This window comes from Peromyscus eremicus, chromosome 8b, assembly GCF_949786415.1.
Source record: "Peromyscus eremicus chromosome 8b, PerEre_H2_v1, whole genome shotgun sequence".
In the NCBI taxonomy this organism is placed as follows: Eukaryota; Metazoa; Chordata; class Mammalia; order Rodentia; family Cricetidae; genus Peromyscus; species Peromyscus eremicus.
In genome coordinates, this window is record NC_081424.1 from 26,403,410 (window position 1) to 26,426,738 (window position 23,329).

Below are 23,329 nucleotides of genomic sequence, written 5' to 3' on the forward strand. Positions count from 1 at the left end.
TCTTTACGTGGCTTATTTTTATACTACCTTTACTGTCTCTTTAAAGACTTTATTTTTTAAAACTATGTATTTGTTTCTATAACTCTATATATCACCTTTTTTTTGTCTCTTTCAAGCCTACATATCTTTTACACACATTGTAAACTATTACATCTGAATCTGTCTTATTGTGAATCTCTTGCCTTAAACTGCAGCAGCTGTGGCTGCTGGCTCCGCCCACCTCAGCTTCCCAACATGGCTACGTTTACCGCCAGCTCTGGGAGCTATTGTGGGTCTATGCTTTTATCCAAGCAGCGTGTAGCCCAAAAACCTCTTTTTTTGTTTTGTACCTGCAAAGGCTAAATCTACCACGCAGCTTAATGTGCCACTTGCAGAGGCCTTATTCCCGGCATACTGCAGGTCGAGCATGCACGCCAGGAACCCGCCAGTAGCTCAAACCGGCAGCTGCCGCTCATTTGAGAGAGACAATTAGGAACTGTTTTTAGCTCCGTTTTAGAATCTTTTTTCTCAGTTTTTAGGTGGAAACTCTTGCCACCACGTTGGACGCCATTTGTAGCTGGAGAAATTTTCTCCAGCTCCCACCACCAAGTCCCGCCAGTCCCAGAGCCCACTTATAAAATAAACACACAAACTCTTACATTATTTAAACTGCTTGGCCATTAGCTCAGGCCTGTCATTGTCTAGCTCTTACTCTTATATTTAGCCCATTTCTATTAATCTTTACTTTGCCACATGGCTCATGGCTTACTGGTACCTTACATCTTCCTTGTCCTGATGGCAGCTGGCAGTCTCCCTCTCCGCCTTCCACTTCCCAGAATTCTTTTCCTTGTCCCGCCTATACTTCCTGCCTAGCCAATGGCCAATCAGTGATTTATTTACTGACCAATCAGCAACACACTTGACATACAGACCATCCCACAGCACTAGAGTGCAACTCTGTCTCAATACAAAACCAAAAAACAACAGCAACATCAAACAACCACATTACAACAAAGAACAACAACAACAAAAAAAAAATTGATCATCCTCTTTTTCATGGTACATCTGGATGGAACTATTACTTTTTCATTCACTGCTATCATGAATAAGTTGGTGTTCTTCATTGAAAATGTTTTTGCTTTTCTGTCTTTGTTGTTTTGTTTTGTCTTGGCCTTACGTACTATACTGATGCTTGTTCATTTGTTTCTTACAGGCCGGAAGCCAGGACACCCTCAACTCCATTGCACTGAAGTTTAACATCACTCCCAATAAATTAGTGGAACTGAATAAACTCTTCACACACACTATTGTTCCAGGCCAGGTAATTATTTTTATGTTGAGTGTTAACTTTAGAAAAAAATTTTGCTATATCAAATGACTTAGTATTGGTGCCACAAAATGGTCTTCTGAACTATTTGTAAGAACGTAAGAACTAAGGCACCTTCATCTCCTTAGATCCAAGAATTCTGAAGGCGTCTTAGTTCTTACAAATAGTTCACAGAGATTTATACTTGGGAAATAATTAACACATTTATCATCACCATCAACTTAGGTAGGAAGTATTTCTTAAGGCATCAAGAGGTGTTTTAAATTAATATAACTTTTTTTCCTGTCAAATATAACACAGAATATTTAATTCTGATTTATAAGTTCAGTTTAATCGACTCTTTGGTAAAGCATGGTTACCATATTATTTTAATTTAGAAAGAATTTTTGTTTTGTTTTGTTTTGTTTTTAAATCTTAACTTGTACCATAATTGTCCACCCACCAAAAAAAAGACATCAAGAAAAATAGTGACTAGAAAAACAACCTACATTGTCTTTTAGGATTTTAATATCTTATTTATCAGCATAAATAAACTGACAAATGTATAATCCTGCTTCTTTAGCTTAATACAGTAAGCTTTTGGTACTCTCTATGATTCTATATTCTGCTGTTTGTTTTTTCACTCCAAAGTACATTCAACCAATGTATTGAAATGGTTCAGTCATTGAAAGCACATCTCTGAGGCCAAATACAGCCTTATCCACAGAAACACTGGGTCACGTGAGCATATGTAGATTCCATTGTTGGCTTACTAGCACATGTAGATTCCATTGTTCACTTACTAGCACATTCAGGTTACACTGTTGACTTACTAGCACATGTAGGTTCCACTGTTGACTTACTAGCACATGCAGGTTCCATTGTGACTTACTAGCACATGCAGGTTCCACTGTTGACTTACTAGCACATGCAGGTTCTGTTGTTGACTTACTAGCACATGTAGGTTTATGTTGACTTACTAGCACATGCAGGTTCCATTGTTGACTTACTAGCACATGTAGGTTTATGTTGACTTACTAGCACATGCAGGTTCCATTGTTGACTTACTAGCACATGTAGGTTTATGTTGACTTACTAGCACATGTAGATTCCACTGTTGACTTACTAGCACATCTTCATGCATCTCTACTTTATCAGGATGTCTAATTCTTCCTGAGTAGACAATGTTATTTCAAATACAACTTTATTTAGGCAATGTTGTTATTATACTTTGTATTTATTTTAATGGTAATGTATGAAGACAATAGAGTCACAAATTAGCCAGTTAGAATTTAGTATTTTGCTATTGTGGAAAGGGGAAATTAGTACACTTACAGCACCAGGTAATTAAATGGCAAACCAGCATTAAAATTTTTCAGAAATTTATACACCCTTTTCTAGAAAAAATAGGCATGCTAATCACTTCATTTTGAACTTATTTCATAATATGAGGTATCTCTGAATAATGTATAGCTGACCCATAATGGAGACCCTAGACAGTACTTATTAAGTCAAGGCTAAAAATTATATTGAAACTTAGTAAAAATAATTTAGGGTGGTGTGTGCTGACACACACCCGTAACCCCAGCATGTTGGAGATAGAGAAAGGAGAATCAGAAGTTCAAGGTTGGGTGGTGGTAGTTCATGCAGGTGGATCTCTGTGAGTTGGAGGCCAGCCTGGTCTACAGAGCTAGTTTTAGGATAGCCAAGGCTGTTACACAGTGGAACTTTGTCTCAGAAAACCATAAAAGAAAGAAAAAAAAAAAGTTCAGAAGAAATTCAAAGTCATCCTTAGATACATAGGGAGTTTGAGACCACACTGGGATACATGAGACCCTGTTTAAAATCTAAAAACAAATAAATAACAATAAAAATTAATTTAGGATTTTTTTTAATACTATGTGTATAAACAAAATCATGGATACAAAATTAAGGTGGTATGCAATATGAATCTAACAACTGTTTTACACACTTATTATATTGCTAAAAAATATAAAAGCACACTCTGTTTGTATTTAGCCTCTGTTCATTAGCCATTTGACCTGGGCAAGTCACTTCATTTGGGAATTTCAGTTTACTCATCCTTGAAATAGATTGAGGAGCTTAAAACCTTACATGACCTTATACTTTTAAGGATCCATCTTAGTGTGTAGAGGGCATCTCTCATCATAGTAGATCTGATAAATCAAAACCAGTTTGACTTGCTCTGTTTCCAGGAAATTTGAGTTACCCTTCTGGGGCTGATTTCATGATCCCCTTGAGGAAGGGAAGAACTAGGCTAGCTTTGATGGCAGGTGTGAGGAGGAATTTACCTGGGGCTGAGTGAACTAAAGTCTTACCCGAGATTTGTTACTTCAAAAGATGAAAAGCAGGATCAAATTATCTTTTTAAAAGAAGCTGAGGCATACAGTGCTTTTTGGGAGCCCTGAGTTGGACGATTTTGTTACTTGTTCCAAATTTGATGACATGTACAAAGAATGTACTTTTACACTCTTTTAAGTGTCCTTCTGTGGATATACACTTAAGATGTTTTCCTACTTAGAAAACTCCTTGACTATACATACTTAACTTTTTCTCTAGGTCAAAGGGCCAATTTGCTTTACGATAAAGAACTTCAGGACCTCAAATGTCCACTTATCTTGTACTGGAACAAACACAGAAGGAAAACCTCTGCTCCACCCCCTTGTCCTGGATCAAGGCCCATCCCAGTTTTCCCATGCTACTCCAACTGTGTTACCTGACACCATTCCACAGTTCGGGTGCATTCATTCCTCTAGTGTAGCTACATGAAATAAATCAGAGCACTATGTCCTAGGACGACACAACTAGAATAATTTGTAAATGACGTCCATAGAACTCAGAGCCTTGGCGGTTGCCATTAACCCATGCTGAAGTCGTGGTGAAGAGCAGCCCTCTATATATAGTCACTGCATTCATTGTTAGCACACCATGGAGGCTTGCATGAGACACTGTAAGAGAATATTTATAGTTCTGAGAAACTGATTTGTTTTTATCTTATAGCAATTAGTTTCTGCTTGCCGCTGATATGCCTCTCTGTGTTGGTTTATGGAAACTCAGAGCTGGTTTTGGTCAACCTTTACTCGGTGTTTAGTAATTGTGTAGTACATGTTTTCAGCAGTATCCAGTTGCCAATTGTCATCTTACATCCATTGACTTAGGTTTTTCTCACCTTTATCTTAATATATTTTCTTGTTTTGCCTGATTTTTTTTTCTGGATTCAAATGAGTTTTATTTATTTAATTTTTTCTGTGTATGGTGGTGTGTAACTACAGATACGCACATAATCAGAAAATTTTCAGGAGGCAGCTCTCTCCTTCCACTTTGTCCTTTGAGGCAGCATCGCTCTTGCCTCTGGGGCTCTGCTGGGCCCTCAAGACCAGCTGGCTTGGAAGTTTCCTCTTGGTTCTCCTGCCGCTGCCTCCCATCTTGTTAGGAGAGCTGGATTGTAGATGTAACAGTGCATCTGGCATTATTTCACGGGTTTCAAAGATGGAACTCAGATCTTCAGGCTTCCACAGCAAACACGGAGCCATCTTGCCAGCCCTCTGAAGTGAGGTTTAAAAAGAAGTGCTAACACTGTTGATCTGAGATCAGTTGCTAAACGATTGTCTTCAAATCCTGTCTAGAGCAGTTAAAGGTCATTATTTTAAAATTATATTTGATTCTGTGCCAAAATGTAGCTGTTTCGTTGAGAGAATATTGAATGATGGTATCATAATACCAATTCAGGAGGCAGATTATTTTGCAGCAGAGGTTATTATACACTTGTTAGGATTGTCTTATTTTTATAGAGATGAAATACACAGAGGAGAGAGAATGTAGGGATTGCTGTATTGGTACTGCCTTGTCCAGTTCCTTATACAAAGCCCCTGTGACTTTGACACTGAGGACCTGCTTGAAAATCACCAGCCTGGATTTGTCCCTTTTCTCCTCAATAGGGGTATTATATTTTGTGGTTCGCTATGCTTCTTTTTTCTCTCCTCATATAGGATCAGCATTCATAATGCAGAAATCTAAAATTCAGAATGCTCCAAATTCTGAAACTGAACCCATTTGGGGCATTTTAGATTTGGAGTTTTTAAGATTATCAAAGCAGGTAAAAATCTATGCAGGTATATAGATATATATATTTATATAAATTATACATTGATATAATGGATATATTCAATATACTAATAAATAAATCTAATAAATAATATGAAAGATGTATTTATATACGTAAATGTTATATAATTATATATATATGTGAATTGTATATATATACATATATATAGTTATATATATAGTTAAGCTGAAGTTGAAGCACTGGCCCCAAGTATTTCAGGTAAGGGATACTCAGCTGTGTTGGTCTCACTCCTGGGAAGTGAGACTAACTTCGCCCCTCCTTCCCAGTCCTATTGTTCAGGGTTCACCTGGCCTGCCAAGATGCTCCCCTGGCCTGCAAAGTCAGTGTTCCATACCCATTGCACCATGCCCGTTTATATTGCTTGGTATGGTTCATGAGTCATTTAGAAGACCCCATGCTGCTTATAAGTAAAATGAAAGCTGTTGGGTCTTACTGAGGCACTGAGTATGACGGGCAGATGTTTGAGTTCGCCTTGTAGGCGCTGGGGAGTTACCTGACTTTGGCCCTCACTCAGCCATGCTTTCTTATGCCCAGGTCCTGTTTGTGCCAGATGCCAACTTCCCTTCTAGTACCTTACGGCTCTCGTCATCCACCCCTGGTGCTACTGTCTCTCCGTCATCATCAGATGCAGAATATGATAAGCTGCCTGTATGTATGCTAGCACTTTACATGCTTGAATTCATTTCTGTCACAATACTTTTTAATCGTGGTGGAAATAAGTACATTGTGTTCTTAAAAGATTACATCTGAACATGTCCCTAAACGGGTGAGGGTAGGGATGTCGCCATCAGTTGAGAGAGTGCATCCTCTCCCGGCACAGCTGATTAAAAAGGTCTTAAAGATAAAGGTGCATGCCATATGCAAAGGTACGATGCTAAATTCCCAATTAAGTGAATAGATTGTGCTTTTCCCAGGGAATTGGAATCAGTGATCTAGTATGAATCCTTTCATCTTGGATATTTTCTAAGACATTTAAGGAGAGTTTTATGGGCTCACATATATTTTTCAATCTCAGTTTGATTTGGATCCTTATCAAACTTACCTCTAATCTAGGAAATAGAAGTTTTCAACTTGTATTGATGCTGGTAATGTTAGCATTAAAAATTACTTAAGCGGTATCATGGTTTTAGTTTTCTGATTGTTGGTGTTTACAAAAATAATGCAACATCTAGAGAAATTCTGAAGAAAGGTATGAATATGCTGTGCTTAGAGTCAAGAACTCATATCAGGTTATAAATAGCAGAGAAACTTTCAAAAACAAAATAATTTGTAATATTTTTGAAGGACATGCCATTTTACTTTTTAACGTTCAAGGAAAAGTGGATGTAACAGACTTATGGTATAAGGTGTTTTGAAAGGTGATTTTTTTTTCTTTAACTTTGGATATTTTTTTCTTTCCTAAGGATGCTGACCTAGCAAGAAAGGCCTTAAAACCCATTGAGAGGGTCTTATCGTCGACTTCTGAAGAAGATGAGCCAGGTGTCGTGAAATTTCTCAAAATGAACTGTCGCTACTTCACAGATGGAAAGGTATCTGTTCTTTGACAGTTTACTAGTCAGAATCTGCAGAAACTAAGCAGGATTGCACATTGCTGGAAGGCAGGCTCCATTAAAATAGTTTACCCACAGGTGAAGGGCAAAATTTGACAGACATTCATTGATTGTCTTGTTGGTTACTTTGCCTTTTTCCCAGTGAAGGAAATATATTCATTAAATAGAAATATTTTTTGTTTTGTTTGTTTGTTTGGTTTTGGTTTTGGTTTTTCTTTTAAATTTTGTTTTGTTTCGGGGTGGGGAGGTTGCAGGGGCAGAGGGTGGATACGAGGGGACAGGGAGATAAGTGGGATTGGCATGAATGATGTGAAATCCACAAAGAATCAATAAAAGTTAAAAAGAATTTTTTAAAAAGAAATATGATCCCTTGTGATCTTGGATTTACCATTCTCTTTTAGCTCTTGATCTGTACATTGTTAGGGAGACAGTTTCAGTTGGACAGCAAATACTTGTTGGATTTAAATCCTAACTCTACTACTTGCTAGAAATGACATACAAGGAAGGTATTTGAATATCCTTGTCTCCTTTTCTCATCTATAAAATGAGAATGATACTAAAATGTAACTAGTGGGGTGTGGCACTTAAAAGAGATTGAATTCGTGTAATGACCTTAACCTCTAATCTAGGAGATAGAAGTTTTTATCTTGTGTTGAGGCTGGTAATGTTAGCTTTAAAAATTATTTCAGCTGCATCATGTTTTTAGTGTTCTGATTGTTGGTGATAACGAAAGAAATCCAACTTTTAGTGAATTTCTGAAGAAAGGTCTATATTAATATTCTGTACACACAGTAGAAAATTTACATCAGGGTACAAACAGTAGAGAAACTTTAGAAAACAAAAATAAATAATTCCTGAATGACAAAACAATTTGCAAAGATAATTACAAGACTCATTAAAGCTATCAACTGAGTTAGCTGCTGGAAATCTCTCCTACTGTCCCTGGCAGATACTCTCTTGCTGATCAGCAGGGTCTCTAATATAATCTGATAAAGCTTCAGACTTGAAGATCTGCAGGCTACTGCCTAATGTCCATAATGCAGCTGTACAAACTGGAGCTGCAAATTTTCCCCATTGCTGTTTATATTGAATTTTGCTGGGGATGAGATTTGTGATTGTGTTAGACAAAAACGTTAGGACTAGTCTTCGGCACCATGACCTGATTTCTCTCCAGCACCAAACACAAGAGCCACATGTTAAAGACATGATGAAGTCTTGCTGAGTAGAATATAAAGCACTGATTTCTTGATCATGAATGGCCCTGGGACAGTCCATTGTTTTGCTGACAGAGATATGGGGACTCGTGAGACATGAATGTATGAGGTACAATCACAACACAGGTATCTGATTGCAGCTATAAGAGCAACAGGGAGCTGTCACACTCTGCTGCCTGCCCAGAACCAGCACTGTGACTCTCCAGCATGTTTTCTAGCTTTCCTAGCATAGATATGATTGTCATACAGGAGACGTTGGTTCACAAAGTCATTGGAAGGACAAAGTATTTGAAGGTTCTATGGTGGGCAGGGAATGCTTTTCTGTCCCAAGTGATGTACTCTGTTCTTCCCTCTGCAGGGTGTGGTTGGAGGTGTTATGATTGTCACTCCCAACAATATCATGTTTGACCCTCATAAGTCCGATCCCTTGGTTATCGAAAATGGGTGTGAAGAGTATGGCCTCATCTGCCCCATGGAAGAGGTGGTCTCCATTGCCCTGTACAACGACATTTCCCACATGAAGATCAAAGATGCTCTGCCATCGTAAGAGCCATTTCTTCTTTTTAGACCAGGAGCTGTTGAGAGTTTTAAATGGAATTTCAAAGGGATGGTATTTGCGGAGGCCCGGGCATTGTAAAAGCAAGGGACTGTGTAGAGGAAAAACCAGAAGGTGGAGATTTGGCATTGTGAAGTTGAAAAAAATAGAAAATTGGGAAGTGGAGGTGATTAAGGAAACTTGCACATCCAAACAGTAAAGGAAAAATTGCTTACCTGAAATCTACCTGGGGAGAGAGAGACAGAGACAGACAGAGACAGATGAGAGAGAAGGGGGTGGGGAGTGACTGACTGACTAAAAGCATCCTCACATTCAGCTTTTGTCTTTTGTGGGGGATATTTAGTGGGGCCAGCTGCCACAGAAAACAGGAAGGGAACAACTGTGGGGATTATTGATCCCCATTAGTTGCCTGACTAGTCTAGAAAAACATTAATTAGCAGCTGAACCAGTTGACACCATTGGATACTCTGCCCCAGCAGTGCCCGGCAGCTGCAGGCACAAAAAGCAGATGGTTAAATTAGTCTCCCTTGGGGAACTGTCAGCTTGGATTCAGGAGAGGAACAAGAATGGAGAGGTGGGCAAGGTTAGCTGGGAGGCTAATTGGAGTGCAGCTGAATGTATTTGTGGGCCATTCTCCAAGAGAGGGGAGAAATAAAGGACCTTGGATGTTTATGGAAGAAACTTTTGCTTATTAATCAAGGATGTGAAGAGCTGAGTTCTTCAGTCTGCAGGACGTCTCAGTCTTTAATCTGCCAAATGAAATTTGGAGTTCCAATATCTATCACACTAAGTTATTTGACCCTGAAATCAGTGCATCTTCAGTATTTTCTGGGATGTTGGTATTAGGTAACCCACTTAGTATAGTCTCATTCCTCCAGAACAAACACTCAGTCACAACCATAATTTAGCATAGGCTCCTAGAGGTTCAATGAATGCTTACGAAATTGAAGAATGAGTTAGAGCTTTTTAAGCCATTTAGTAGAGCCTAACACTTATATAGGCTTTCATTTCCTATTGGAAAAAGCCTGGGCTTTCCATGCAAATGGTTTCCGTAAAATAACTCCCGGGAGAAGGTCTTTGTTTAAAGTCAAAACTGCTTGGGACTTAGTTACTTTATTGGCATGATCATTTACTTTAAAGCTAGAGTGGATAAAGTACTACTTGAAAAACATCTGGCCCTTTTAGAAAGCATACTTAATTCTAAAATGAAAGTATTCATTTTAGAAAGGAGTTTTGCATCTCTGTGAGCCCAGCAAAGGTGCTACTAATGTTGTAGGGGAAGATGGAGGGGCTCTCAACATAGTTCCAGCCCCTTAGTCTTAGTCAAGTGTAGTGGCGCTTGCTGTAATCCTAGCCCTTGGGAGGTCCAGGAAGGAGGGCTGTAAGTTCAAAGCCAGTCTGGGTTAGAAAGTAGACAAACAAAACAACAACAAAAACTGTAACAAACTACCAACCTAACTAGTGTCTTGGCCATTTATTTTGAACTTGAACAAACTCTCTTAGCAAATTTTTTATATAATTCAAAGCCTGGTTCTAAGCGTCTCTCTTATTAAGGGCCAGAAACTGACTATATCTCAGGACAATATGTTTAGGTTGATAAACCAGTCATTATATTATTATTGTTTATAAATTTTAAAGTGCTTTAGAAACCTATGCAATAAATAAGAGCTTCTCAATTTCTTTTTCTGTAGGTCTTTAAACTGTAAGGCGCTGTTACTTCCAGTAATAATGGAAGTTAACTTTTTTATCTCTTTTACAAGTAATAGGGCTTTTTTAACTAGGAACATCTGGTTTTAAGGCAAGAAACAAAAAAAAAATTATAGTTCAAAGTCAGTTTGTAAGAACAGTTAAGGGAGCTGAGATGTCATGGAGCCTTTCAGAATTCTGCAGTTGACTTTTACTATTTTATACAAAAGGAAACATTTGACTTCTTAAGGAATGTTAGTCATTGATACTAAAGTCTTCCCTCTCCTTTGTCCTTTCCTTCATAAATGTCAAAAACTTGATTTCATATTGAAAAGTCTTGCGGGTAACATCTCCATGCTGTGAACGCATCCGTGTGTTTCTGGTAGGAGGCACACTCACGTGGCTCATCCATTTACCATTCCTTTCAATTGACTTATATTTTATTTTGTAATCAATCTCTTGGTTTCGTTTTCATCTTTTGAAATCATTTTAGCATAAATTTAAGTTGTAGTATAATTTTTGGTTTGAGTTTTGTTTTGTGTGTTTTTTTCTTTTCCTCCGCTTTGTTTTTGGTTTCATTTTTTAACATTCCATATGCACCCGCCATTTTTGCCCCCACAGTGACCTACCTCAGGATCTTTGTCCTCTGTACAGGCCTGGAGAGTGGGAAGACCTGGCTTCAGAAAAAGATATCAATCCATTCAGTAAGTTCAAGTCTATCAACAAGGAAAAACGACAACAGAGTGGGGAGAGAGCCCTCGCTTTAGATCCCAAATCAATGGGCTCTCCTGAGGAGGCAACAGAATGCACACGGGTAAAGGCCTCAGACAGCTCTGAGTCGTGGAAATTAAAGAAACTGGAACCTTCCAGGGGGACAGCCAGTGAGTCTCCCTCCGTGACTCAACTCAGCAAGGGACCTTCTGACACCCATGCTGCCTTGGAATCTACAGCCAAAGAAAACTGCCTTTTGGGAGAAGATGATGACTTTGTTGACTTGGAGGAACTTTCTTCTCAACCTGGGAGTGGGATGGACAAAGGAGACGCCACGAAGGAATGCCTTTCCTGTGACCCAAAGAAGGGTGAGCCCCGAACTATCCTGTCTGCAAAGAAAACACAGGTGCAGTCATCCCTGAACCTCACAGGAATAGAGAGTGATTCTGAACTGAAGGGGGCCCTCGATTTAGAAACCTGTGAGAAGCAAGATGAAGTGCCAGAAGTAGACAAACGGTCTGGATCCCCAGAAAACCAGGGGGAGAGCACGCTGAACATCCACGAAGACCTAGATAAAGTTAAACTCATTGAGTTTTACCTAACTAAAAACAAAGAAGGGCCACAGTTTTCTGAAAATGTACAGAAGTCAGAGCTCACTGACAGCAAAAGTATTGAGCCAGGAGGAATAGACATCACACTTAGTAGCTCTCTTCCGCAGGCAGGTGACTCCCCACCTGAGGGCAACAAAGAGCCAGGTACCATCTGGGTAAAAGAGAGAGAGAGCCTTCCCCTGAAACTGGACCCTAGTGCAGAAGACAATGTAATTAACAACAAAGAGGCTCTGGATTCATTGGAACCATCTCTGGACAAGAGCCGTCAAGGTGCACAAATGGATAATAAGTCTGAGATTCAGTTATGGCTGTTAAAGAGAATTCAGGTACCCATCGAAGGTAAGCTGCTGTTGGTTTTGTGGTGTGTGTGTGTGTGTGTGTAGGATGTGTGAATGTGTGTATGCAGGTTCGCATGTTTGTGGATACATGTATGACTGTCTGGCATACACATAGGCACATGGAAACCCTATGTTATCTTTCATCGTGGTTCACTTTACTTACTGAGGCTGAGTGTCTTGCTGAGCCCGGAGGTGGTCTAGCTAACCATCTTGCCCAAGGATCTCCCATCCATGCCTCCCTAGTACTGGGGTCACAGGCAGGCCAACATGCTCTCCTGGCTTTTATGCTGGTGCTGGGAATCTGAACTTGAGTCTTCATCTTGCTGTAGATACTTTATACACTGGGCCATCCCCAGCCTCCTGCTCTGTTTTGGGACTTTTTTGGTTATTGTTCTTGCGATTGTTTAATGCCTTTGTATTCTATTGTATAATTGCTTTTGTAAAATATGCACCTATAGTAACAGTAGAATAATTATTTGAGAGCAGTGTATTCATAATAGAACATACCTTTGCTGATAGTATTAATGATAAAAAATTATAAAACATAGTATTTATTTAGAACTTGAACTAAATACAGATTTCTATTTCAGAAGTATTTGACTCAGATTTCTATTTCAGAAATATTTTTAATTAAAAAAAATAGGCCGGGCGGCGGTGGTGGCGCACGCCTTTAATCTCCCAGCACTTGGGAGGCAGAGCCAGGTGGATCTCTGTGAGTTCGAGGCCAGCCTGGACTATAGAGTGAGTTCCAGGAAAGGCGCAAAGCTATACAGAGAAACCCTGTCTTGAAAAACCAAAAATAAATAAATAAATAATAATTTTTTTTTAACATTGAGTGCCTAAATCTAAGAAGTTAAAACTGCGTTTGACAGAGAGAGAGAGGGAGGCGGGGGAGGTGTCTCACGGTGTACCCCTGGTAGAACTTGCTGTGGAGACCAGGGCTAACCTGGAACTCACAGAGATCAACCTGCCTCTGCCTCCTGAGTGCTGGAATTAAAGGGGCGTGCCAAAAAATGCTTTTGAGAGATTTCAGTTCTAAACCAAATAGCGTTGTAGTGGAATGAGGTCTTACTGCTGTTCACTAACGCGTGTGCTTATGAAGTGTTATCGTTCTACAGTATTTGTTCCTGTGGTGGGTTTTATGCCCACTTTTAGTATGTAGCATGCCCTATGATATGCACCAACCTGAAGCATGCAAACATGTTGTCCTTCTATATGCCAAAGGAAGTCCGGTGGTTCATTAGGTCTAATATGATGTTGCTGAATCAGGTTTCCACCCATTGCCAACCCCTCTTTGTAGGCTGGAGAAGTTTTACTGTTGCCAATATTGTCAGGATTGAGGGATGCTTTTTCATGTGTGATGCAGATATACTGCCCTCCAAAGAGGAAAAGAGCAAGACCCCGCCCATGTTTCTGTGCATCAAAGTGGGAAAGCCCATGAGAAAATCCTTTGCCAGTCACACCACCGCCATGGTCCAGCAGTACGGCAAGAGAAGGAAGCAGCCAGAGTATTGGTTTGCTGTTCCCCGAGAGAGGTGAGCAGAGCGGGGGGCAGTGTCCGCCGCCAGCGTTCCAGTTGCCTGTGGGTCGGTCATCTCCAAATATTGATTTTAGTCTTGAATAAGAGCTTTTTCTTAATTATAGTTGTTTTTTTTTTTGTTTTTTTTTGTTTTTCACTTCTAGAAGGATACATACCGGTTTTCTTCTGAATGGTCGTTTTGATACAACATATATGAGGTCGTTGTAGGTACAATATGCTGCTCTGCTCTCATGACTTCCTGCCAAGTTGATTTTCAAATGAGGGAAGAGGTCAATAACTCTCAAATATCTGAAACTGGAAATGCCCTTCTGGTGGGAATCAAGGAGTGGGGTGGAGCTCATCCAATCTCTTGAAGTGCAGTAAAGAGACAGGATTGATGGTCTTCTTTAAAGTGCTTAAGTGTGTGAGGACTGAAGATTCTAGGGCCCTCTGAAGGGACTGCTGCGACTCAGCAGCATGAGAAACATGGCATGAGATCTCCAGGGTAGATAGTGGGTTACATGCCTTCCAGGGCATTTGTGTTCTTATTCATTGGGGGACGGTTGCTTATTTTTAAACTCACAGTAATTGTATATATTTATGAGTATGATAGTTATACACATGTGTACAGTCTATGATGGTCAAACCAGGGTAATTAGCATATCCATCACCTCAGACACCTATCATTTCTTTTTGGAGGGGGCATTTGCTAATCCTCTCTTGTAGCAGCTTTTAGATGCAGAATATGTTATTATAATATATTATAGTCATTCCCGCTGTGCTATAGAACTCTGGAACTTACTCCTTTTTATCTAACTGATTTTGTACTCATTAACTAAGCTGTCCCTGTTGTGCACACCTGCCCGGACAGGTGAGTGTGGATGCTGTCTTTCCTCGCCTGGCTTCCTTCGCTTAACTCCCTAGGCGCATCCACTTTGCTGCAGATCACAGGCCTCCATTGACTTTATGACTGAGTGATAGTCTTCCGTGCCTATGCAACCTTACATCTGTCCATTCACCTGTTGTTGGACACTTAGGTCGATGCCACATCTTGACTGTTAGCAAATCAGTTCTACAGTGAATGTGGAAGTACAGGCAGAGCTTTGTATCCACATTATCACCAAAGAGGAGATTTTATTGGTTTGGAGACAGACCATAGTGGCGTAGGAATTCTTCAGCAGTGTATTACTAATGATATGTTTGTAGAATATAAAATAGGAGGTTTAAAAGAAAATCAGAAATCATTCTTTTTAAAAATTGATTTATTTTTGCATGTGCGATAGAACAAAAAGACTTCTAGAGAATAAATACTTACAGAGAACTTTACTAATTTTTACTCTGAAACCCACACACCTTCCTTTTTCAGACTAGTCCCCAGGCATCATCTAGATAGGTGTTTGGTGAGTAAATAGAGAGAACTTCCTCATTGACCTTCTGGTAACACGAAGACTCACAAAGCCAAATGAAATCCCAAGCAAGACCACGCTTTCTAGATGATTATTGCCCAGGGTGGTAATTCTCATCAGGAGAATTGCTTCATTTTAATAAATTATAGCTTAATGTGAAAATAATAGGATTTTAATGAATGAATTTGCTAATAACCCCCCTTTCTCTTAGGAACAAATCTACATTAACATGGGCAATAAACATAGTTTGTTCTGTATTTATGTAATATATCCCTTCACCGTGCATACAACCCCTAGGATTTCATGGAAGTTTTGAAGTAGGACTATGGGGAAGGAGCATATACATCACATGCAGTTATTTTAAAATGGGTCAATAGAAGAAATGTAAACTTCTGAAGTTCCATAATAACTTCGACTTCCTAGGAGCAGAATATTGAGAATGGATCCATCTCTGTAAAGATTTGGCCACTTCATGATTTTATAGGCAGGGAAGAAACAGCACTGAAATTTTCAGCCATAATATGGGTTGTGTAAACTTCACTGGGGGGTGGGGAGGGATATTAAATTTATATATATATATTGCTCTCTCTAAGAAAATGTATTATTTATAATATTTGGAAGTTGAGTTTCTTTCAGAATGGAACTGTGTGTACCAAGAACTCTTGTAGAATAATTTAGCAATCCCGCATGTGTAATTATTTTTCCTGTCATTCCTTAACACAGAAGACAGTTTTAATGCTGAAACAATACTTTCCTTGGACCTTTCATGCAAGTGGTTTGCAGGATTCTTAATGTAGGTCATTTGTTGAATTCCATTATACTATATTTTATAGTGCCCTGGCTTACTTGTCTTTGGGTAGCGAGTAATTTTCTTTCTTGAACTCATTATTAACCAAATATTTTCTCAGAGACATGTTGCATTTTTTAATTATGATAGCTTTTTGGGATAAATATTAGGGAATTTCCTCACAATTATTCCATTTTGTGTTTCCATGCATCACTGGCCCTAAATAAATCACCTTTTCGATTAAGAAAGAACAGATGATGGAGTGGTCCTGTAGTTAAGTCTCACCCAGAATTCCAAGTGCATGGTATGAAAAGGAGGTTTGTGTTAATGATAATTTGTGGAATTATTCAACTTAAGGTCATCAGAAGATCTTAATAAGAAGCTAAGGAGTGCCATGCAGTGGCTTCTCATTCTGATGATAGGTTCTGGATTCCTTCACTACCTCATAAGGATAGATAGATAGATAGATAGATAGATAGATAGATAGATAGATAGATAGATAGATAGATAGGTTCTGGATTCCTTCACTACCTCAGAAAGAACATTTCCACACACCTTCTGTTAGATAGATGATAGGTAGGTAGGTAGGTAGACAGACAGACAGACAGACAGACAGACAGACAGACAGACAGATAGATAGATAGATAGATAGATAGATAGATAGATAGATAGGTTCTGGATTCCTTCACTACCTCAGAAAGAACATTTCCACACACCTTCTGTTAGATAGATGATAGGTAGGTAGGTAGGTAGGTAGGTAGACAGACAGACAGATAGATAGATAGATAGATAGATAGATAGATAGATAGATAGATAGGTTCTGGATTCCTTCACTACCTCAGAAAGAACATTTCCACACACCTTCTGTTAGATAGATGATAGGTAGGTAGGTAGGTAGGTAGGTAGATAGATAGATAGATAGATAGATAGATAGATAGATAGATAGATAGGCAGAAAAAAACTTGAGGCTAGTATGCACAGATGGTAGAGAATGTGTGGCATTTGTGTTATGGGGGTCATTCTCATTCAAACCATGACAGACATCCACAGCATTTAACACCAATACCTGCCACCCATGTTTCTTTGATTCTTTTGCTTTCTTATGACTTTGCATCCATGAAGCAGCATAGCACCTAGTATGTGGTCCATATTGCACAGAATTAGTTATATCAGTGCATGAGTAGCTGAGCTTATGTTCTAATAGATAAACCTTGATCATATTTAGTTGTCCTTATAACTAAAATACTTAGACTCAAGCCAGTGCGATGGTGGCGCACGCCTTTAATCCCAGTAGTGAGGAGGCAGAGCTAGGCGGATCTCTGTGAGTTCGAGGCCAGCCTAGTCTCCATAAGCGAGTTCCAGGAAAGGCGCAAAACTACACAGAGAAACCCTGTCTCAAAAAAAAAAAAAAAAAAAAAAAAAGCTTTTTTAAAATACTTAGACTCATAATATGTAGAACGTACAAAAACAAAAACAAAAAGAAACTTGTTTTTCCTAGCTATTTCACAGAGCTAACTCTAATGTATATTTACCTGTATAGCTTGAGTCTTGTCTGTGTATACTGTCTTAATCACTATGTAGGCCACACATGTATATTATTATATAAACTACATTTATTTAATAGAATATCTCTCCCCCACTAAAATTCTTTCTGCATGCTTTGGGTGAGCTTTGTATTAGTTTTATAATAATAAAGAAAATCAATTCTCCTATTCAACTCATTTTACAGTAGGAAGATGCCCAAGTCCTAATGACCCTTATGGAGACTAAGCAAAATGTCCCTTATAGCACATTTCTTAGAAGAGCAAAGGACGAATTAAAGGAACACAGCCTGACCTAGTTTCCTAGCATGCAATCTTTAACCACAGTTAAGAAAAAAATTTCCTGGTCAGAAATCACCTTGCTGTTAATGGGATCAGGGCTAAGTTGGAATATTTAATGAGTGCCAACCAAAACCCTTGTTTTGAACACTTATTAAAGTCTACTCTCTGGAACAACTTTGGATCTTCTCAGCCTAACCAGATGTATGTTAGAATAAAAAAAAAAAATCATTTGATTTCTAAAGTACTACATATCATGTAATCTTTTCTTTTCCTTTTATTTTTTATTTATTATTTATTTAAGTGCTAGATTGAATCCGCACCCTTGCCCTCTACCACTAGTACCGCTAGGCCTGCGCTATGATCTTGTAATGTTTTAAGGTAGGAATGTTGCTAGGAAAGAAAAGAAAATCAAAAGAATTCCTAGCTAAGCCCAGCGTCTTCCTGTTTAATACTAATTTGGGGAAAGGGCTGGACAGGTACATGATTATTAGTCATTCATGTAAATATTTTCACTGTTCCTAAAAAGTGACTGCAGAAAGCCTTGAAATGATGCTGCTTACTCTTCATTTTTTTTTTTTTTACTCATGTTTTTACCTTTTGTTTCATTCACTTAAATGTCCAGAAATTTGTCACCTTCCAGCACTGCCTTCCAGTAACTTCGGTAAACACCTTTGCTTGGCTATGTCTTGTGTGAGTCAATGTCTTGAGTTAACCATTGACTCTACCACCACCTGGTGCTCTTGAGAAATGACCCTCTTCCTAAGCCAACGCTGCAGAGTGGCAGCTGTGCTTTCCTGTGGAGGAGCGAGTGCCCGCACTTCCGGGACAAGCTTGAGGTCTGATTCCAAGCACTCCAATTGATCTTGACCAATGGGTGCTATACAGTGTTTGGAGGGATGAAGGAATCACAGAGGTCGCTGGATCTTATCCACAGTTTCACCTCCTGGGATTTTAGTTACTTATGGTCAACTGTGGTCTGAAAATACTCTATGGTACAATATGGTATTAAGATACACCTATGCACACAACACATACACAAACACAAACACACACACACACACACACACACACACACACAGAAAAACAGAGACAGAGAGAGGCAGAGACAGACAGAGAGACAGACAGACAGACAGAGAGTCAGAGACAAAGACAGACAGCATTCATACATCTTTTTATCTCACTGTACCTACTTTAGAAATTGAAATTAAACTTCACTGTAAGTTTATGTATATAGTAAAAAAAAGATAGATAGATAGATAGATAGATAGATAGATAGATAGATAGATAGATAGATAGATAATATTTCAGGATTTGGACAACCTGTGGGGTCTTACAGATGAGGGACTGGGTTGTGGGGCTTGGGGCAGGCAGGGACTGAACCTCTCAGAGCTGTGTGGGCATGTGGACCTGTTATTGCTCCATCTTTTCCTTTTTGTCCAAACAAACTGCAGTCCAGATTATGTGTGCCAGATCTCCCAGTTTTTAAATATTAACTAATGTTTAATATAAAAAGTAAGCAGGCCAAGAAGAACACATCTGCTATTGAATCCAGCCAATGAGTTGCCAGCCCAAGGCCTGGAAGATTGATGTTGGTATAAACTTTGGGTTTTATTTAGTTTCAAGTTATCCATTTAATAACTACAACTATTGTTTTGCATAGTGATTCTCAAAAGACCTTTCTTAATATTTTTGGTGAGCCACAGAAATGAAATATAGTTTTTCAACTAGATTTATACATTGTTAACAATCAAAAATTTTATATCTTCAGGGTATAAAACATTTCACATTTGTATGCACTGTGAAATACGTACCACAGCCAAGCCAATGAACGTCTCCATCATCTTTCTTTCTTTCTTTCTTTTTTTCTTTCTTTCTTTCTTTCTTTCTTTCTTTCTTTTTTTTTTTTTTTTTTTTTTTTTGGTTTTTCAAGACAGGTTTTCTCTGTGTAGCTTTGAGCCTTTCCTGGAACTCACTCTACAGTCCAGGCTGGCCTCGAACTCACAGAGATCCGCCTGGCTCTGCCTCCTGAGTGCTGGGATTAAAGGCGTACGCCACCACCGCCCGGCTCCATCATCTTTCATAGTAACCATTTTCTCCCCTCCCTCCCTTCATGTCTGCCTTCATTTCTATATGACAGGAACACTTATTAGCAGATTTCAAGTGCAATCGTCTCCTTCATCACGGTCTCATTTTCTAATGTTTGTTACCTGTGATCAGCTACAGTCCTGAAATATTAAATGGAAATCTCTGGAAGGAAGTATTCTTAAGTTTTCAATCGCATGGTGCTTAGATCAGCGATAAAATCTGGTGCCGTCATAGTCCATTCCACCTGGGAACTGAATCACCACTTTGGCTACTCTGTGGATACTGTGTCTATTAGCAGCACCTCCAGTAATCTGGATTATAAAGTGGGTTGTTGGATTATCCCAGTGCTTCGGTTATTGTATTCCAATGCTGCGACACATTGCCTGTCACACACCTCAGTTCATCTCATGATGTAAACGTTGAGTCATCCCACGTGCTCACAAGAAGAACGGCAAGGATGTACAATAAGACATTTTGATATGGGATACCACACTCAGAAATTATATTTTAGTACATTATGATAACTCTATGATCTTGTATTAATCTCTTACTGGACATAACTTATAAAGTAAACTTTATCATAGTTAAATTTATCATAATAAAGAGGTTCTGCATATAGGATTTGGTACCATCCAATTTCAGTTATACACTAAGAGTCTGAAAACAGACCCCCATGGGTAAGAAAAGACCACTGCTAGATGGGCTGACAGGACTGTATCGTGGGCATTTCCACGTGTACATTGCCACTCCTAGGGTCTGGCCTTGGAAATCTTTTGCCTGGATCCTCATGTGGCTATGGCAACAAAGCCTTGTTTCAACTTGGTCCCATCTCTCCTCTGGTCTTTGCTACTTGACAAGGCAAGGTTTCTAGACTCCAGATCTGTCCCTGCCTCTTCCTTACTGATAATATAGGTGTGCCCTGGATGGCAAAATCTCAAGTTTTAGCTGTTCACACAGATCCTCTCCTCCTAGCTGCATACCATCTACCCTGCTGTTTATCCTGGCTGTCTTTAAGAAACTCAAATCACCGTGGCTTCCTTTTTGATTGTCATTTAGGCTGTGATAACATCTGTGAAATGAGAAGTATAAATGCTAGTTGTATTTCTAACTAATACCTTCTGAAGTATGTAACTGTTCAAATGTATTCTGTGTATACTGTGAAGTGATTGAGGTCACCCTGCCATACTTCAGAAAACAGTGGCCTTAAGGTATTATCTAATCCCTGCAGCCTGTGCCCAGGACTCTGACTCAGTCACTCAGCCCTTCATTCAGGAAGCAGACAGGCCCTGCTCTGTCATTGCCTTTGTTAGGTTTCTTCCCTTGTCACTTGAGTTCCTGTTCAAAGGTCCCGTCTCAAGCCTCTGGCTTACGTGCATCTTGGTGCTGTGTTAGGAGGGATTTTCCTTCAAAGGTGTGATACATCTCTCGATGGCTGATTTCCTTATATTGTTAGCTATAGCCACATTCTTATTCACAAGTACCAAGAAATGTGTTTAGTGAATACATTGCAAATAGAGTTTTCTTCTGATAAACGTTCAGAAAACCTTTAGAAATAAACCCAATGAGTCTAGGGACCACCACTAGATGGGCTGAGAGGAGTATGTAGTGGGCATTTCCACATGTACATTGCCACACCTAGGGTCTGGCCTTGGAAATCTTTTGCCTGGAGCTCAGATGTACCTATGGCAACAAAGCCTTGTTTCAACTTGGTCCCATCTTCTCTGGTCTTTGCTACTTGACAAAACACTGTTTCTAAGACTCCAGATCTATCCCTGCCTTCAGGTAAAATTTGAACAAGTTTGCATTTCTTAGAGGAAGATTGATATTTTTTTTGGTATTTTTAATTGAAAACATGTTTTTTCATACAATGCATTCTGATTACCGTTTCCCTTCCCCAACTCCTCCCAGATCCTCCCTGCTTCCCACCCATCTAAATACACACCCTTTCTTTTTCTCTCTCATCAGAATACAAACAGGCATCTAAAATAATAATAATAACAATAATGATGAATAAGATAAGGTAAAATAAGAACAAACAAACTAAAAGAGGTCAAAACAAACAGAAAAAAGAGCCAAAGAAGCATAAGAAACACATACATTTGTACACACAGAAAACACATTAAAATCAGGAACCAAAATATATAAGCAAAAGATTTGTGAGGTAAAAGTAAAAAATGCCCAGACAAAGCATTATGAGACAAAAAACAAAAACAAAAACCTCCAAAAGTATCAATGAGTTCCTTTTGTGTTGGCCATCCACTGTTGGGCATGGGGCCTGCCTTTAAGTGTGGTTTGTGTACCCGGTGAGATTCCACTGGGAAAAAAAAACTAATTTTTCCTTGGCCAGCATTTATCAGTTGGAGATAGCTTCTGGGCTAGAGATGGGGGCTTGTGTCCACTTCTCTTTTCAGCACTGGGACCCCATCTGGTACAGACTTGTGCAGATCCAGTGCATGCTACCTCAGTCTCTGTGAGTTCCTGTGTGTGTTGGTCCTGCTGTGTCTAGAAGGCCTTAGTGTCCTCCATCCCCTCTGGTTCATAGTCTTTCTGCCTCCTCTTCAGCAGGGTTCCCTGAGCCCTGAGGGGAGGGATTTGATGGAGACATCCCGTTTAGAACTGAGTGCTCCAAAGGTCTCTCACTCCCTGCACACTGTCCAGTTGTGGGTTTCAGTATTTGTGGCCATCGACTGCAGGAAGAAGTTACTGTGATGATGACTGAGCGGGACACTGACCTTGTTATGCCCAGATCACAGGGACCCCCAAAAGACCACCACGAAGACTGAATCCTGCATAGAAAAGCAAAGAGCCTTTAGAGCCTTTATTTCAAGCTCCAGAGCTTGGTCCCTCTGTCTGTCCGACACAGCGGTGAGAGCAGAGAGCCCTGAGCTCAGGTGGGGCAGAGTTTTTAATCATAGCAGAGGTTGGGGTGAGGGGATTTCCAAAGTCCAGGACCCTGATTGGCTGACAATTGTCTAGGGGTATCTGTAAAACAAAAAATAGGTGTGTGCTAGACTCAAGGACATCTGACCACCTTATCTAATGGTTGGAATGTTGGGATGTTAGGTACTTCCTTGCCCCTGGGTGGATCCCTGGGTGGTATCAGCTTAAGGCTTTTCCTGGATCTGGATGTTGCCTGCCAGTAAGCCTATCACAGAAGCTGTGTCTAGGCCCCTAAGCCTGTCATGGCTGCTGTGTGGTCAAGCTATTTGGGGACCCCTCCACAATCTATGAGTCTAGCAGAATGTCATTAGGATGCATTTTATTGCTACATTCCTTTAGCAGAACAGTATCTTGGTTTCACCCTAGGTTCCTGCCCTGTCTTGTCTCAGGTTCTTGGCTACCTGGACAATCTTAGGCATGAGTTCCATCTTAGGGAGTGGGCCTTAACTCCAATCAGATAGTAGTTGGTTACTACCACAAGTTTTGTTTCTTTTCTTTTTTGTTTTTGTTGTTTTTTTGTTTTTTGAGACAAGGTTTCCCTGTGTAGCTTTGCACCTTTCCTGGAACTCGCTTTGGAGACCAGGCTGGCCTCGAACTCACAGAGATCCGCCTGGCTCTGCGTGCGCCACCACTGCCCGGCACTACCACAAGTTTTATGCCATTATTGTGCC

General features: G+C 39.7%; 1 protein-coding gene across 2 annotated transcripts in view; it reads left to right on the forward strand.

The window, feature by feature from the left end:
• Nucleotides 1-23,329, forward strand: part of Ncoa7 (nuclear receptor coactivator 7) — a 150,681-nt gene that overhangs the window by 90,844 nt on the left and 36,508 nt on the right. Inside the window, exons 5-10 of one of the 2 annotated variants that reach the window (XM_059272601.1) lie at nucleotides 1,193-1,300; nucleotides 5,967-6,080; nucleotides 6,836-6,961; nucleotides 8,555-8,739; nucleotides 11,060-12,099; nucleotides 13,465-13,633. In XM_059272601.1, coding sequence (XP_059128584.1) covers nucleotides 1,193-1,300; nucleotides 5,967-6,080; nucleotides 6,836-6,961; nucleotides 8,555-8,739; nucleotides 11,060-12,099; nucleotides 13,465-13,633 — 1,742 coding nt within the window. The remainder of the gene's footprint in view (nucleotides 1-1,192; nucleotides 1,301-5,966; nucleotides 6,081-6,835; nucleotides 6,962-8,554; nucleotides 8,740-11,059; nucleotides 12,100-13,464; nucleotides 13,634-23,329) is intronic. The other variant, XM_059272602.1, reaches the window with a different exon arrangement.